The sequence below is a fragment of the Canis lupus genome, chromosome 4 (genome assembly GCF_011100685.1).
Source record: "Canis lupus familiaris isolate Mischka breed German Shepherd chromosome 4, alternate assembly UU_Cfam_GSD_1.0, whole genome shotgun sequence".
In the NCBI taxonomy this organism is placed as follows: domain Eukaryota; kingdom Metazoa; phylum Chordata; class Mammalia; order Carnivora; family Canidae; genus Canis; species Canis lupus.
In genome coordinates this window covers 24,727,186-24,743,506 of record NC_049225.1, presented here as the reverse complement: position 1 = coordinate 24,743,506, position 16,321 = coordinate 24,727,186, and the positions used below count along the sequence as shown (strand labels likewise).

At 34.7% G+C, this 16,321-nt stretch overlaps 1 protein-coding gene across 7 annotated transcripts in view; it reads left to right on the top strand.

Moving 5' to 3' along the window:
* The window catches only part of PPP3CB (protein phosphatase 3 catalytic subunit beta), a 52,231-nt gene that overhangs the window by 17,648 nt on the left and 18,262 nt on the right, over nt 1-16,321 (top strand). For all 7 annotated transcript variants that reach the window (XM_038534364.1, XM_038534363.1, XM_038534360.1 and 4 more), the window contains exons 4-9: nt 3-114; nt 2,217-2,362; nt 2,630-2,769; nt 2,874-2,951; nt 3,058-3,152; nt 6,182-6,307. In XM_038534364.1, the coding sequence (XP_038390292.1) occupies nt 3-114; nt 2,217-2,362; nt 2,630-2,769; nt 2,874-2,951; nt 3,058-3,152; nt 6,182-6,307 (697 nt within the window). The remainder of the gene's footprint in view (nt 1-2; nt 115-2,216; nt 2,363-2,629; nt 2,770-2,873; nt 2,952-3,057; nt 3,153-6,181; nt 6,308-16,321) is intronic.

The following is a 16,321-nucleotide window of genomic DNA, read 5'->3' as shown; positions in this document are numbered from 1 at the left end:
AGTGTGTCTTATATTTATGGGTCCTGAAGATTCTGTACCCAAGCACATTATTTCTTCTGAGAGGCAATCATGAATGCAGACACCTTACTGAATATTTTACCTTTAAGCAGGAATGTGAGTATTGTCACGAGAAATATTTTCATTTCCTCAGTATTCTTTTGGAGTGATAATGGGTATTAAGACTTTACAGTGTAACATGTAAGAACAGATTTTGTGTCCAAATATATAAAGCTTTGAGTGTTATTGTCAAGAGTTCTCTGGTGTTTAATGGTGTTTTATTCAGATGTTTTCATTTCATTGTTTCCTATTGAGTTTGATTTTATAGCTGTATTTAGAAATTGTTTTGAGTTTTGTATATAACTTTAATGTTTAAGTGATTTTTTTTCTAACAGGAAGAATAAAAACCAAAAGGAAAAAAAATTATTGTTGCATTGGAGATTTTTGTCCCCCAATATTGAAGCTCTCTCATGAAGATTCTTAAATTATTCATCCTGTCATCATTGCAGATTGTTTCAAACATGCTATTAATGAACTGAAATTCTTAAACCTACAGTGTTTACCCTATTTCTTTCTATTGTTGCTTCTAAGCCAGAAACAACATTATGTAGAGCAGTATTTGACTTTTTTCACACCTTTTAACTATGTGCTTATTAAGTTAATATTCATGACTATATTAAGTTTAGACTTAAGTTCTAAAAGTAGAAGTAATTTCAGAATTATGGAGATTCAAAACATGATCCAGTAAAGATCATATTACTAGAGACTTCCAATAAAAGGAGAAAAATACAGTGGGTGAGTAATGGCAGAAGGCACAGAGTCCTATAACTTCAAGATCAGGTGGGTAATCTAAATGAATAGGTTATGAATAATAACATAATAAAAATAAAAAAAATAAAATAGTAAAAAATAAGGTAATAAATGAATAAAAGCTGAGACTTGGAAAATGCATACTTGACCAAAAAGCAATCAGTTTAAAATTTTATTAAACTACAATGCTGGAAAACAAGGTACTACCAATTTGGAACCTCTGGTTGCTGGATATATATTTTCTCATATTTGAATGTTACAATATTTAAAAGGGGAAAAGGAACTAAGCTCTTTTTTCTTAGATAATTAATAAAACAAACCGCCCACCAAAGTTCCAGCAAAAACATGAAATAGCCAGAAATTTTAAAGATATAAAGGAACAAAGGGATGTATAGGTTAATCTCCTTAAAAGTAAGTGACAGATTTAGTGGAGTTTGTCTCTTGGCTTCATGCTTCACTGTCCATTTTAAGCATTTGTTGTAGATGAGAGGAACCCCTTTGTTCTTCCAACATGAATAAGATATCTTCTTTTTTTTTTATTGGGTGGACCTTGAGTTTTGTTGTGATGATGTAGTAGCCTTGCCTGTAACAACAAAGTAGTCACTGACTCTTAGAATAAAATAAAGTATTAAAACTATTTAAGTATAGTTCTGATTTAGCCTTGCCTGGCCTATAAAGGTAAAGAGTTAAGCTGTTTTAGAGATTTTTTTTTTCTCAAAGATTTTGTTTATTTATAAGAGACACACAGAAAGAGAGGCAAAGACAGGCAGAGGGAGAAGCAGGCTCCACGCAAGGAGCCAGATGTGGGACTTGATCCTCGATCCCGGGATCACAGGCTCCATGCAGGGAGCCTGCTGTGGGACTCAATCCCGGGACTCCAGGATCACGCCCTGAGCCAAAGGTAGATGCTCAACCTCTGAGCCACCCAGGCATCCCTGTTTTAGAGATTTTTAGAGACTATTTGACTTATTTAAGTAATATTTTATGATGATCTGCATATCCATATTAAATTGTTGGGACAGCAAATATTTTGTCTTCATAAGACCAGTAATACTGCCTATTTTATTGATTCTCATAAGGCAAGATACTTCTCTTCTAAAAAAATTGTATCCAGTAAAATTCACTCTTTTTAGTGTTTAGTTCTGACTTTTGACAAATACATAGAACTGCCCCCTACCACAGTCATGATACAAAAAAGTTTCATTATTCCATAAATTTCTTCTTGCTCCCTTTTTTATGATCACCCCTATACCTGCTTTCAACCCATGGCCACCATTTGGTTGTTTTCTGTGTCTTATAGTTTTCTTGCCTTGGTTTTACTAGTCTGTCTGTCTGTCTATCTATATCTATCTATCTTCAAAATGATCAACTAGTAATGTGATTATCAATTCTTTTTTCTTTTTTTCTAGGTAAAATTAAATATTCAGAAAGAGTCTATGAAGCGTGTATGGAAGCTTTTGATAGCCTGCCTCTTGCTGCACTTTTAAATCAACAATTTCTTTGTGTTCATGGTGGACTTTCACCAGAAATACACACACTGGATGATATTAGGAGAGTGAGTATATATTGTAGTTCCGAGATGATTTCTATTTATAGTACTTTGTTGGGTAGAGAGTAAAAGCTTCAAACTTCTCTTCACTGCCAAGATTAGGTAATGGTAAAAATTAACATACTGATATTTTAAGGAAATATCTTCTAACCATTCAGAACAATATAGTATGGACAGTATTCAAAGTTGGTACCACTTTCCTGTGTCCATTCTATTCTCACTTTTTGACAAGTTATTTCTGTTCTTTGTGTCTTTCTTTTCTTTCTTTCACAGTTAGATAGATTCAAAGAGCCACCTGCATTTGGACCAATGTGTGACTTGCTATGGTCCGATCCTTCTGAAGATTTTGGAAATGAAAAATCACAGGAACATTTTAGTCACAATACAGTTCGAGGATGTTCTTATTTTTATAAGTAAGGAAAAATATCCAAGATTAAACACATTTTAGTTGTTAAAATAGTAAATGTTTCATATAGAAAACCATTATTTTACTTAATTTACTTTTTTTCCCCCACAGCTATCCAGCAGTGTGTGAATTTTTGCAAAACAATAATTTGTTATCGATTATTAGAGCTCATGAAGCTCAAGATGCAGGGTAAGAATTCTGTTTCCCTGACCCAAATTAACACCTTATGTACAAATCAAACTTAGTAACTCATGATTGATGCTTTACGATGCATATTAAGCTATTTGTTTTACAGCTATAGAATGTACAGAAAAAGTCAAACTACAGGGTTCCCTTCATTAATAACAATTTTTTCGGCACCTAATTACTTAGATGTCTACAATAATAAAGGTAAGATGTTGTTGATAAAAAAATTGTTAAACAACTTAGCTTTTTAATTGACTTATTTTTTTTGAAAATAATAGAAAAGAGGCATTGTTTGAAACTGTAACTATCCAAATCTTGTTATAAAAAAGTATAAGATATAAGGGAGGGGAGAGAACAAGAAATAAAAATCCAAAATGTGAAACTTAAATAATATGTGACCATTCCACAACTTGTTGCTCATAAAAGCTATCTTATAAAAGAATGTTCTGAATTTAGTCAAGAAACCAAACATGATTTTCTCAAACTCCCCTTTCTTAAATCTTTCCCCTTATAATCAAGAGAATGTTTTCTTGTTGCATAAAGCTGCTGCTGCTGCTTTGACCATTTTGTGTATTTGCACTGTATAGTTAATTTAGTTTATCATGTTTCTTGTTTAATGTTCACTGATCTAGATTCTCTTTTCCTTCCTTATTCCCTACTTTTACCTCCACAGTCTTATCATTGCACTCTGAAGATTATAGTTGAACTTTGATTAATTCATTCTGGCCTCCTTTCAGGGATATATTCTTCCCTTTCTTTTCTTTTTACTGTTCTTTCTTCCTTTTTTTCTTAGCATCTTTTTTCTTTACCTTCTATTCCACTAGTTTCCATTCCCTCTTCTTTCCAAATTTGATCTATCTATAATAATTTGATTTCATTTAACTTTGAACATAGATAGCTTATTGACAGATAATACCAAAGGATCTTAATCTAGTTAAGTGTGTGCCAAAGAAATTGAAGATGAGCTTGGGTATGTTTATGTAGTTCACATTTTCAGAAGAGGAAATTAAGAAGCCAGCTCCTGTTCTGTCTTGACATGTCCGGAATTCAGTTGACTATGCCATAGTTTCTAGGGTCACTGGAGCAGATGTGCCAGGAGGAAAGAACAGAAGGTTAAAGACTTTTAAAAGTATTAGAGAGATAATGAGGTCATTGCTAAATATGGGTCATGAAGTTCAAAAGAGAAACAGAACAGTTTCTTTGATTATTGGAGATGATGGTTAAAAGATTAAAACATTTGCCTGAAATCAAATGGTAGCATGCTATATGGTAACTTTGATACAGAATATGTTAAATTTTTTTTTTTTTTTTAAATTTATGATAGTCACACAGAGAGAGAGAGAGAGAGGCAGAGACACAGGCAGAGGGAGAAGCAGGCTCCATGCACCGGGAGCCTGACGTGGGATTCGATCCCAGGTCTCCAGGATCGCGCCCTGGGCCAAAGGCAGGCACCAAACCGCTGCGCCACCCAGGGATCCCTGATACAGAATATGTTAAAAAACTTAATACTGTATTAATTACCAAAAAACCCATACCATTGACTGAGTTGTTCATCTTCAGAAGTTAGTGTTAGTGCAACCTCTAAGGATTATGCCAGTACTAAAATATTCTTTTAAATTCTAGTTTGGTTTACAAATTTCAAAATTTCTAAGGAAGTCACCTAATGATGTGTGTCTTCACTTTTAAGGAGAAATGTATCTAAGTTTTGACTTCATTCTCAAGAACAGAATAGAGTGCTATATTTAACTTTCTACCAGTGCTCTAATACCTCAACTATGACCTCTCCTTGTCAGTGTTACAGGACTTAGTGTTCAGTGCTCAGTTGATTATTGTCTTATTGGTTGTCCTCTGTTAGTTTGATTTACGGGGTAAAGGGATCACTTTTCTGAGTATTCAGAAAAGAAACTCAAACCATTGAATCTGTCTTGTCAAAATCAAATGTCTCTTAGCAATGGTTAGTCTGTACATTAGTGTTAATGATTTGAGTGTTTACATGGTATGGATATGTTTGTAATGTTTCATTCCATCTGTAAAGCAATTTTCTAGATTCTCTCTCTTGTTTTAAAGCTGAAAACTTAAAAAAAAAATAAATAAAGCTGAAAACTTGGTATCATTCCTTAAATTCTGAGGCTAAGTTTAAAGTACTTTTATTTCATAAGGGAAAGAGTATATTGCTTGTGACTATGTATTAGCTAGAATCCCAAATCTTGGAATTTAATATCTGCATTTTTGTGCTTTTCATTAAAACAGAAAAAAAAGGAACCATCTAATTACTATAATGTCTACAAAGCATTTTACACTTTTTTTTAATACTTTCACGTGAAATACATTCTCTGATCGTAAAACAAACTTCTGAGGTAGTCAAGGTGGACATATTAGTCCTATTTTATAAATGAGAAACAGGTCAGTTAAATGATTTACCAAGCATTACAAAGCTAGTATGTGCTAGAGCTTAGATTAGAATCTAACCCAGTATTCCATAAAATAATACAACCAGTGGCTGAAATCTATGTAGTTAATTTAAGATACTATTTCTTTTCACATATTGAAACTTCAGAAAGATACTTGTAATTGAGATGAGTATGTTACCCTTGGATTATTTGGTTAAATACTTTCTTTTTTGGTATTTTTAATGGAATTTTTTCTTTGAAAAAATATTGAAATGAGATATTTCTTTGTACTAGTTTCACTTGAATTCCCATGTTAAATGAAATAAATACATTCATTCAATCATAAAGAACTATTTTTTTTTCTGGGTTTTGTTTTGCTTTTGTTTTTGTTTTTTGCTTTATTACCATCAGCTAGACTTTTTAGGTTGCCCATAACTAAAAAGATCCTTTTAAATTCCTCCAACTTGTATGAACTTTTAAACCTAGAAAATTGCTCATTGCCATTCTATGTTATATCTAAAAATTGAGTTTTCACAATTTTGGATTTAGTGCATGTTCGTCATTGATTTATAAAGTAAAACATTCTAGAAATAATCTGGAGATTTCATTAATAATAAATATCGATCTGACTATGCTCTACATAAAAGTGTGTTAAAAACAAAAATGCATTATTACTAAAAATTAGTTCCTGTCTCCCTCTACTAGTCCTCATTCAGTTCACCCCTTGATTCCCCACCCCTTTAAAACAGTTTTTTTTTTTTTTTTTTTTTTTTGCTTTTATATGTGTTAGAGTTTTGGAGCTAAAGACAAATTGTTACATTCACATTCGAACTTATCTTACAGCTGCTGTATTAAAGTATGAAAATAATGTGATGAATATTCGACAATTTAACTGTTCTCCACATCCTTACTGGTTGCCCAATTTTATGGATGTCTTCACATGGTCTTTACCATTTGTTGGAGAAAAAGGTATGATTCTTATTTTTTTTTTTAATGTTTTATTACTGTTACATTTACTCCAGTTTACTATCAGAGGCACATACTTGCTAAAGGAAACTGAAGTCTAGTTTCACTGTGGGTTCAGCTCTACTTGTGTCAGTGGGTGTGGATATGAGAGCCTCAAAGATATTTTGGTTAGCTGTTTATAGCCCCCATGTGAGGGTGTCTGGGGGACTGGGAGAAGACATAAATAGCCTGATGTTGTCTTCAGCTGTTGGGTTTTCTTTCTGTTTTTCTTTAGCTTAAATCTTTTATGAAGGAATGGAGGGATAGCTTTGCTTTGAAATGGACACTTCTGCGCATTTTAACACCACTTTTGGGGGATGTCAGAGCAATTTATGGGGGAATTTAATAACCCTAGTTTTGGGTAGTGTTAGTCGTAGCATTCTATACCTTGAAAATGATAAAGAGAAATTTAGGTTCAAACCTAATACTACTTCTTGTAAAAAAATATATATACAAATTTAGTGGTAATGCTTTCTGATAATCTCCAATAATACTGTATTAGTATAGGGGCGCTTGGGTGCGTCAGTGGGTTAAGCATCTGCCTTCATCTCAGGTCATGATCCTGGGATTGAACCCTGTGTCAGGCTTCCTGCTCAGCCTACTTCTCTCTCTCCCACCTGCTTGTGCTCTCTCTCGCTATCTGTCTCTCTCTCTCTCTCTCTCAAATAAATGAATAGTCTTTAAAAAATAAAATATTAGTATATACTTAATAGGCTTTTTAAGAGAACATAAATGCTATTTAAGAAATTTTGTTTTTTTTTTCTAGTTGTGTAGAATTTTTAGGATTTCCTTACTTTATCACATTCTTCTTTTCCATTTTAGTGTTAAGTTTTCCACAAGGCAATGCCTCAGTTTCCATATGTGGAAAATAAGAGTATGAGAGTACAGACATGATTTTAAAACTGTTTATATCTCTATTTTTTCTCACCTCTTCCATGTTACAAAATGTTCCTTTCTGTTTGGGATATGTTATTTCTGCCAACATAATTTGGAGTTCTAAAATACAGAATTAATACTTAAACTTTATATGTTAAACAGATTTTTTTGTAATTTGCCTTTAGTCTTCATCAGTTACTCAGTAGGTCACCATTAAGTTAATATGGAGATAGAATTACCCACTTTAGCATTTGAGAAGGGGGCCAGTAAAGGGCTTAGGTGCAAGGGATGCATTACACTTATAACCTTCTATCTTTGGTATATGAGAAATAGTTCAATCATAGCATCATCGGGCTAAAGGGAATTTAAGAATTCATCTTGCTCATTCTCCTGCCTTCAGGCTAGACTGCAACTCAACTATTTTAATGTAATATGAGTGGGGTGGGGGGTGGAAAGAAAGGAGAGGATGAGGTAGGAAGAAAATGGACATTTCATAGATTTTGATTCCCTAATACCTCCACAATAAGGAAATATTTCATTATTTTTAGTCTAAATATTTGTGCTATGAATGTTTAAACAAGGAAAGAAATAGAGATAATAGCTTTTCTCAACTAATGTACCTATCAAAAACCAGGACATCATAAAATTTTAGAACTAATAGTGAACTTAATAATCATGCAGTCTGGCTCCTCTTGAGAGATGAGGAAATTTAATCTAGTTTCTGTGGATCTGTCGTAAGTGAAGATGGATAATCAGTAGGTTTCTATCTGTTCCCCACATTTGAAGTCTGCTACTAATTAATCTTTTGTTCTTTTTTTTTTTGCCACTGTAAATCATCTTATAAGATGAGGAAGTATTCAAACCTTTTGACCATTTTTGGTTTTTTTCCTGTGGATCTTTTCCAAAGTATTCATGTCTTTCTAAAAATATGAAGCTCAAATTTGAACATTATGCACAAATAGAATCTTAACCAATCTTGAGCACAGTATGATTTTTTCAGACTCTTTGCATATTCCATTTTATTACCTGTTAGCCGTTTAGATAGCCTAACTACTTGATTCTAATGAAAATTTTCTTCTTTTGTGAGTAGCAGCAAATGATATCACTTGTCCCACTTTGAAAAAGCCAGCTTGGGGACACCTGGGTGGCTCAGCGGTTTGGCACCTGCCTTTGGCCCAGGGCATGATACTGGGGACCCGGGGTCAAGTCCCGCATCGGGCTCCCTGCCTGCTTCTCTCTCTGCCTGTGTCTCTGCCTTTCTCTCTGTGTCTCTCATGAATAAATCAATAAAACCTTAAAAAAAAAAAAAGAAAGAAAAAGCCAGTTTGACTCTGATCCAGTCTCTGAGGAGCAACTAACCTAAGCCAGATGCTTCCTTAGAGGCTGATTTAATCCTAAAATTAGATGAAATCTGTGGTTTTTAACCTTCTGGGGGCTTTTTTTTTTTTTTTTTAAGTTTTTTTTTATTTGAGAGAAAACGTGCATGTGCAAGGGTTACACATGTGCAAGTTCGAGGAGTGGCAAAGGGAGAGATTCCTCAAGCAGACTGTCTGCTGAGCGTGGTGCCTGTTGTGGGGCTGAATCTCATTATCCTGAGATCATGACATGAGCTGAAATCAAGAGTTGGATGCTTAACCGACTGAGCCACCTAGGCACCCCTGGGACTTTTTATTTCTTTAAAAAAAGTCCTGTGTTGGAAAATTTCCAACATATACAGAAGTAGAGTGAATAATATGATGAGTTGCTACGTACCAATTACTTAGCTTGAACAATTATCAACTCATAGCCAGTGTTGTACCATTTATATCTCCATCCACTGTTCCCCACCCCACAGTTTAATTATTGGATCATATTTCAGCTATTTCTTTTGTAGCTATAAATATTTTAGAATGAATCTCTAAAAGGTAAGGACTCTTTCTTATTATTAAAGTAACTACACAAAAGCTTTTATTAATTTCTTAACACATACCCTTTTGGGAATCTGATGAAAGTTACGGACTTTTGCCCCAGAAAAATTCATGTACAAATATGTGTACATTTGTACATAAACATAACATTTTCAGGATGCTCATAGATCTGAAGTGAATTGGTAAGCCTCTCTCAGGGCCTTCTAGTATACTGGCCCCAATTTAAGAACTCTGTTCTAGAGGATCCAATATAGTGTGATCTTCCATAGAAGGTCATACATGTAATATTTATTCATTTAGTAGATTTTGGGGGGAAAGTCTGTTATATTCAAGTTACTAAGGATACAAAAACACAAGATCTAGACCTTTTAGAGGACTTAAGATATATAAATAATGTTAATGTGTGATATGGTAAGTGCTCTAGAGAAACATAGTTTTGTAGGAATTGAGAGGAGAGGTAGATTATATTTGTCAAAGTAGTATTTGAACCAAGGCTTGAAGAATGGTGGAACTGGAATTGTGCTGGTAGATATGAGCAAGAGAATTCTGGGTAAGGGAACTTACTAAGCCTAAGTCAGAAAGCAAGAGAGCATAAGGCCACTGACAAATGTTGAGGGGTTCAGATTGATTCACAGTTATGATGTATGGAAGACAGTAGTATAAAAAGAATGAAAAGTTAAGTTGGGGCTAGATCATGAGGATCTTGATCACCACACAGAGAATTTGGAACTTTGGTGGGAAGCAATTGAAACAGAATATGACCCTGATAATCATTTAGAAAAATTGGTGAAAAGGACTGGAAAAAAAGACTAGAAGTTGGGAGATCTGTTGTGAAGCTCCATCAAGAGTCAAGTGGAAATATAATGAAACCCTAGTAGCATTAGAAGTAGACATCAGGGAAACACCTGAGTGGCTCAGCGGTTTGGTGCCTGCCTTCGGCCCAGGGCGTGATCCTGGAGTCCCAGGATCAAGTCCCATGTTGGGCTCCCTGAATGGAAACTGCTTCTCCCTCTGCCTGTGTCTCTGCCTCTCTCTCTCTCTCTCTCTCTGTGTCTCTCATGAATAAATAAATAAAATATTTTAAAAAAGAGCAGGGGAGAACTGCAAGAACTATAGAGGTAAGATCCGTAAGACATAACAAGATTGCATGTTGCAGGGGAGGGATGGTTGAAGTTGAGTTGGATGTTTTTAGTCTGGTAATATTGCCATTAGCATTCTCTGATGAAAACCTGTTATTTAAACAACCCCTCAGTCTAGTTATACTGCTCTTGATCTTCATTGGGATTGCTTAGCCTTTGACCTTTTTATTTTCTTAGATCCCTCCTCACCACTCTTCTTAACACACCTTCAAACTCCTTTCTCTCTTTTTTTTCTACTTCATGTATCTTAAACATCTTAGCTCTAATAAATGCAACCATCCATTTTCTCCATTCTTATAGCCAGGGTATAAAGCTCTGCTAGAGATATGAAGTGGTACCACCCTTTGATTGCTAGCATTGGCTGGGCTCTTGATAGTACCCCAAAATTCTTTGTGTCACTAGTCTTCTTCCTTTTCCTTTCCCCCTTGGACATATTCTCAATTGAATTTTTTTTTCTATTAAATATTCTTTTGGTAGCCACTTCCCTCACTCTCAGAGGAAACATATACCACTAGTGGGAGCTTTCTCTATGTACTGCTCCTCTGCAAAATTGCACTCACCTTGAATTCTTGTCTTGTTGAAGAGGTGACCCTTCCATCGACAGCTAATCCTTCTAATTTGATTTTGGATTCCATTATGCTTCTACTTTTTCAGGAAACTTGCTTCATCTATTAGCTCTTCTATATCTTTAAACTCTCTCTACTAAGTTCTTTCATAAATTGTTCAAATCCATCTGATCTTTAAGGATAAAAGACATTTCCCCCTTTGTTATCTTTCTTTGGCTACTGCTATGCTGTTACTCTCTTGCTTTTTCTTCAGAGGATGAAAGTACTATATGCTTAAAAGCTACTATTTATTATTCATAAATGACTTCTGGTAGCTTTGAAGATAAACCTTAATGTGTCATACAAAATCTCTTTGGACCTTTCTTACTCTTTCTTCAGTCTCATTTCTTTATTTCTTGTCTTAGTCCCTGTGTTCTAGCCATAATACAGAATAACCAATTCCTGAATATGTTATGCTCAATTAACTTTCATGCCTTCATATTGTGTCTTTATTATTTTTGTAGCTTTTTAAATGAAAGTTTTATTGAGATATATCCCATACAGGTAACCTGTCCTACAATTTAGTGTTTTTAGTATATTTGTGCAGTTGTGCAATGATCACTAGTCATTTTTGAAACATTTTCATCATCCTCCCAAAGAAATCCTGTGTCCATTAGCAGTTACTCTCCATTTCTTCCTGCCTCTCCTTGCTGGCCTTAGGCAATCATTAATTTATTTTCTACCTCCATAGATTTTCCTAATCTGGACATTTCATATAAATAGAATTGTATAATTTGTGATCTTTTGTGACTAGCATATCTCTATAATGTTTTCAAAGTTTATTCATGTTGTAGCATCAATTAGGACTTTGTTCCTTTTTGTGAACAAATAATACTGTATTATATGAATATACCACTTTTAAAATAAATTTATTTTGGGTGTGGAGGGTAAAGAACGGTTTATTTCAATTCCAGCGTAGTTAATACACAGTGTTACATTAGTTTCCAGTGTTACAATATAGTGATTCAGCAATTCCATACGGTATTCAATATTCATCAAGAGAAGTGTACTTTTAATCCCCTTTACCTATTATACCCATCTCCCCAGCCACCTTCCATCTGGTAAACCATTAATTTGTTTTCTACACTTCAAGTCCGTTTTTTGGATTTTCTCTCTTTTTTTCCCCTTTGTTAATTTTTTTGTTTGTTTGTTTCTTAAATTCTGCAGTGGGTGAAATTGTATAGTATTTGTCTTTTTCTGATTGGCTTATTTCGCTTAGCCTTATAGCCTCTAGATCCATCCATGTTGTTGTAAATGGCAAGATGTCATTCTTTTTTATGACTGAATAATATTCCATTGTACGTGTGTGTGTATGTGTTTGTGTGTGTGTATGTATTTATACTTATTTATCCATTCATCTTTTGAGGGACACTTGGGCTGCTTCCACAATTCAGTTGTTGTAAATAATGTTGCTATAATCATAGGGATGCATATATCCCTTTGAACTAGTGTTTTTGTTTGGGGGGTGTGATTATTAGATTGTAGGGTAGTTCTATTTTAAATTTTTTGGGGGAACCTCCATATCTTCCACAGTGGCTGCACTAGTTTGCATTCCCACCGACAATGCAAGAGGGCTCCTTTTTCTCCACATCCTCACCAACACATGTTGTTTCTTGTGCTTTTAATTTTAGCCATTCTGACAGGTGTGAAGTGATATCTCCTTGTAGTTTTGATTTGCATTTCCCTGATGATGAATGATGAGTATTTTTCATGTGTCTCTTAGCCATCTGGATGTCTTTAGAGAATTGTCTGTTTATGTCTTCTGCCCATTCTTTTTTCTGCCCAGTTTTTAATTGGATTATTTGGGTTTGGGTTGTTGAGTTGTATAGGGTTTTTTTAATATATTTTGGATACTAGCCCTTAACAGATATGTCATTCGGTAGGTTGCATCTCATTATGGATTTGTTTGCATTTCCCTGAATGATGAGTGATATTGTATACCACGTTTTGTCTATCCATTCATTAGCTGCAAGACATTTGTTTCCACTTTAAACTATTATAAATGTGCTGCAATGAACATTCATGTACAACTTTTTGTATGGACATATGTGTTTATTTTCCTAGTAGAATTACTGGGTCATATGGTAACTTTATGTTTAACCTTTTGAGGATCTGCCAAACTGTTTTCCAAGGCAGCTGTGTAATCCTACCAGCAGTGTATAATGGTTCCATCTTTTTCATATTCTTGCCAACATTTGTTATTATGTATATTTTTATTATAGCCATTATTTTGGATATGAAGTTGTGTCTCATGGTTTTGATTTGCATTTTCCTAATAAATAACAGCTTTGAATATATTTTTATGTGCTCTTTGGCCATTTGTTTATCTTCTTTGAGGAAATGTTTATTTAAATCCTGTGTTTATTAGAAAATATTTTTTTAATTGAAGAATAGTTGATATACAGTGTTATGCTAGTTTCAGGCGTACAACATAATCATCTGACAATTATGTACACTATAGAATACTTACCATAAGTGTAGTTAACTGCCACTATACAAAGCTATTACAATATTATTGCCTATATTTCCTATGTTGTACCATTCATCCCTGTGACTTATTTTCTTTTATAACTGGAAATTTGTACCTCTTACTCCCTTTCATCTATTTTGCCTATCCCACTGTCCTCTGACAGCCATGAGTTTGTTCTCTGTATTTATGAGTCTATTTTTGTTTTTGTTTTGTTTTGTTTTTTGGATTTTACATGTAAGTGAAATAACATGGTATTTGTCTTTTTCTGTCTGACTTAATTTCAGTTAGCACAGTACCGCCTAGGTCCATCCATTTTGTTGCACATGGCAAGATTTCATTCTTTTTTTTATGGCTGAGTAATATTTCATTTTGTATACATGCCACATCTTCTTTATACATTCATCTATCAGTGGACACTTAAGTTGCTTCCATATCTTGGCTATTTTAAATAATGCTTCAATAAACATAGGAATGCATATATTTTTAAGAATTAGTGTTTTTTTTCTTTAGGTAAATCCTCAGAAGTAGAATTATTGGATCGTATGTTATTTCTATTTTTAATTTTTTTTGAGGAACCTCCATAATGTTTTCCAAAGTTACTGCACCAATTTGCATTCCTACCAACAGTGTATGAGTTCCCTTTTCTTCACATTTTCACCAGTACTTTTTTCTTATCTTTTTGATACAAGCCTTTCTGACTCATGTGAGGTAATATATCTCATTGTGGTTTTGATTTGCATTTGTTGAACATATTTTCGTGTGTCTGTTGCCCCTCTGTAGGTCTTCTTTGGAAAAATGTTTATTCAAGTCCTCTGCCCATTTCTTAATGGGATTGGTTTGGTTTTTTGGTGTTGAGTTGTAGGGGTTCTTTATATATTTTGGATATTAACTCCTCATTGGATATATCATTTGCAAATATCTTCTCCTATTCAGTAGGTTGCCTTTTCATTTTGTTGGTGGTTTCCTTCACTGTGCAAAAGCTTTTTAGTTTGATACAGTACCAGTGGTTTATTTTTGCTTTTGATTCCCTTACCTAAGGAGAGATCCAGAAGAATATTGCTAAGGCCAGTGTCTGAGAGTTTGCTGCCTGTTGTCTTTGAGGAGTTTTATGATTTCAGGTCTTACTTTTAGGTCTTCAATCCATTTTGAGTTTATTTTTGTGTATGGTATGAGAAAGAAGTCCAGTTTCATTTTTTTACTTGTAGCTATCCAGTTTTTCCAACATAATTTATCACAGACAGTCTTCTCTTATGTATTCTTGTCTCCTTTGTTATAGATTAACTGACAGATAAGCATGGATTTATTTCTGGGCTTTCTATGCTGTTTCATTGGTCTATGTGTCTTTTTTGTGCCAGTACCATATACTGTTTTGATTACCATAGCTTTAAAAGTATATTGGCCATTTGCTTATCTTCTTTGAAGAAACATTTATTTAAATATTGTGTTCATTTTTAAATGGGTTTTCTTTTGGGATGCCTGGATGTCTCAGCCGTTGAGCATCTGCCTTTGGCTCAGGTCCTGATCCCATGATCCAGGTTCGAGTCCCACATCGTGCTCCCTGCATGGAGCCTGCTTCTCCCTCTGCCTCTGTCTCTGTGTTTCTCATGAATAAATAAATAAAATCCTTAAAAAAATTAAAAATAAATAGGTTTTCTTTTTATTACTGAGTTGTAAAAGTTCCTTGTATATTCTAGATAGAAGTTCCTTATGAGATATATCATTTGTAAATATTTTCTCTTTAGGTTGTCTTTTCACTTTTTTTTTTTTTTTTTTTTATGATAGTCACACAGGGAGAGAGAGAGAGAGGCAGAGACACAGGCAGAGGGAGAAGCAGGCTCCATGCACCGGGAGCCCGACGTGGGATTTGATCCCAGGTCTCCAGGATCGCGCCCTGGGCCAAAGGCAGGCACCAAAACGCTGTGCCACCCAGGGATCCCTGTCTTTTCACTTTTTTTTAATTTTTATTTTTTTGTCTTTTCACTTTCTTGATGGTGTCATTTGAAGCATAAAAGTTTTAAATTTTGATGAATTCCTATTTTGTTGTTGCTATTGCTTATGTTTTGGGGTTGTGTTTAAGAAACTTGCCTGATCCGAACTAAGGAAGATTTTCCTCTATGATATCTTCTAAGAGTTTTTTGGTTTTTTTTTTTTTTTTAAAGACTTATTTCAGAGAGAGAGCACAAGCATGAGCATGGGGAGGGGCAGAGGGAGAAGCAGACATCTCTATGAGCAGGGAGCATGACATGGATCCCGGGACCCTGGGATCATGACCTGAACAGAAGGCAAATGCTTGACTGACTGAGCCACCTAGGCACCTCTCTTCTAAAAGTTTTACAGTTTCAGCTTTTACATTTGGGACTTTGATCTTTCTTTTTTTAAGAGGGAAAGAAATAGTGGAGGGGTTGAGGGTGAGGGGCAGACAGAAAGGGAGAGAGAGAATCCCAAGCAAGCTCCACACTTAGACCAGAGCCTAATGTGGGGCTCAGTCTCACAACTCTCAGATCGTGACCTGAGCTGAAATCAAGAGTTGGATGCTTAATCTATTAAGCCACTCAGGTGCCCTGGTCTTTGATCCATTTTGAGTTAGTTTTTGTGTATGGTGTGTAGTGGGGGGGGTTCAACTTCATTCTTTGGCATGTGAATAGTCATTTGTCCCAGCACCATTTGTTGAAAAGATTGTTCTTTCCTCCACTGAATTGTTTTAGCATGCTTTTCGAAAATCAGTTGACCCTAAATGTGTGGTTTATTTCTGAACTCTTAGTTCTGTCCCATTGATATTTGTGACTACTTCATAGTTTTTCTAACTTACGATTAGAATGCTTTATCTCTCCACCTGACAAATTACTACTGCATGATTCCTCTATCAGAAGCCTTTCTTTCCCCTGCAGGTCTTTTTCTATAACTCTGCATACTTACAGCATAGGGCTCATTACTCTTCTGTGGTATGTGTGGTGTGTATGTGTGTGTGTGTATATATATAT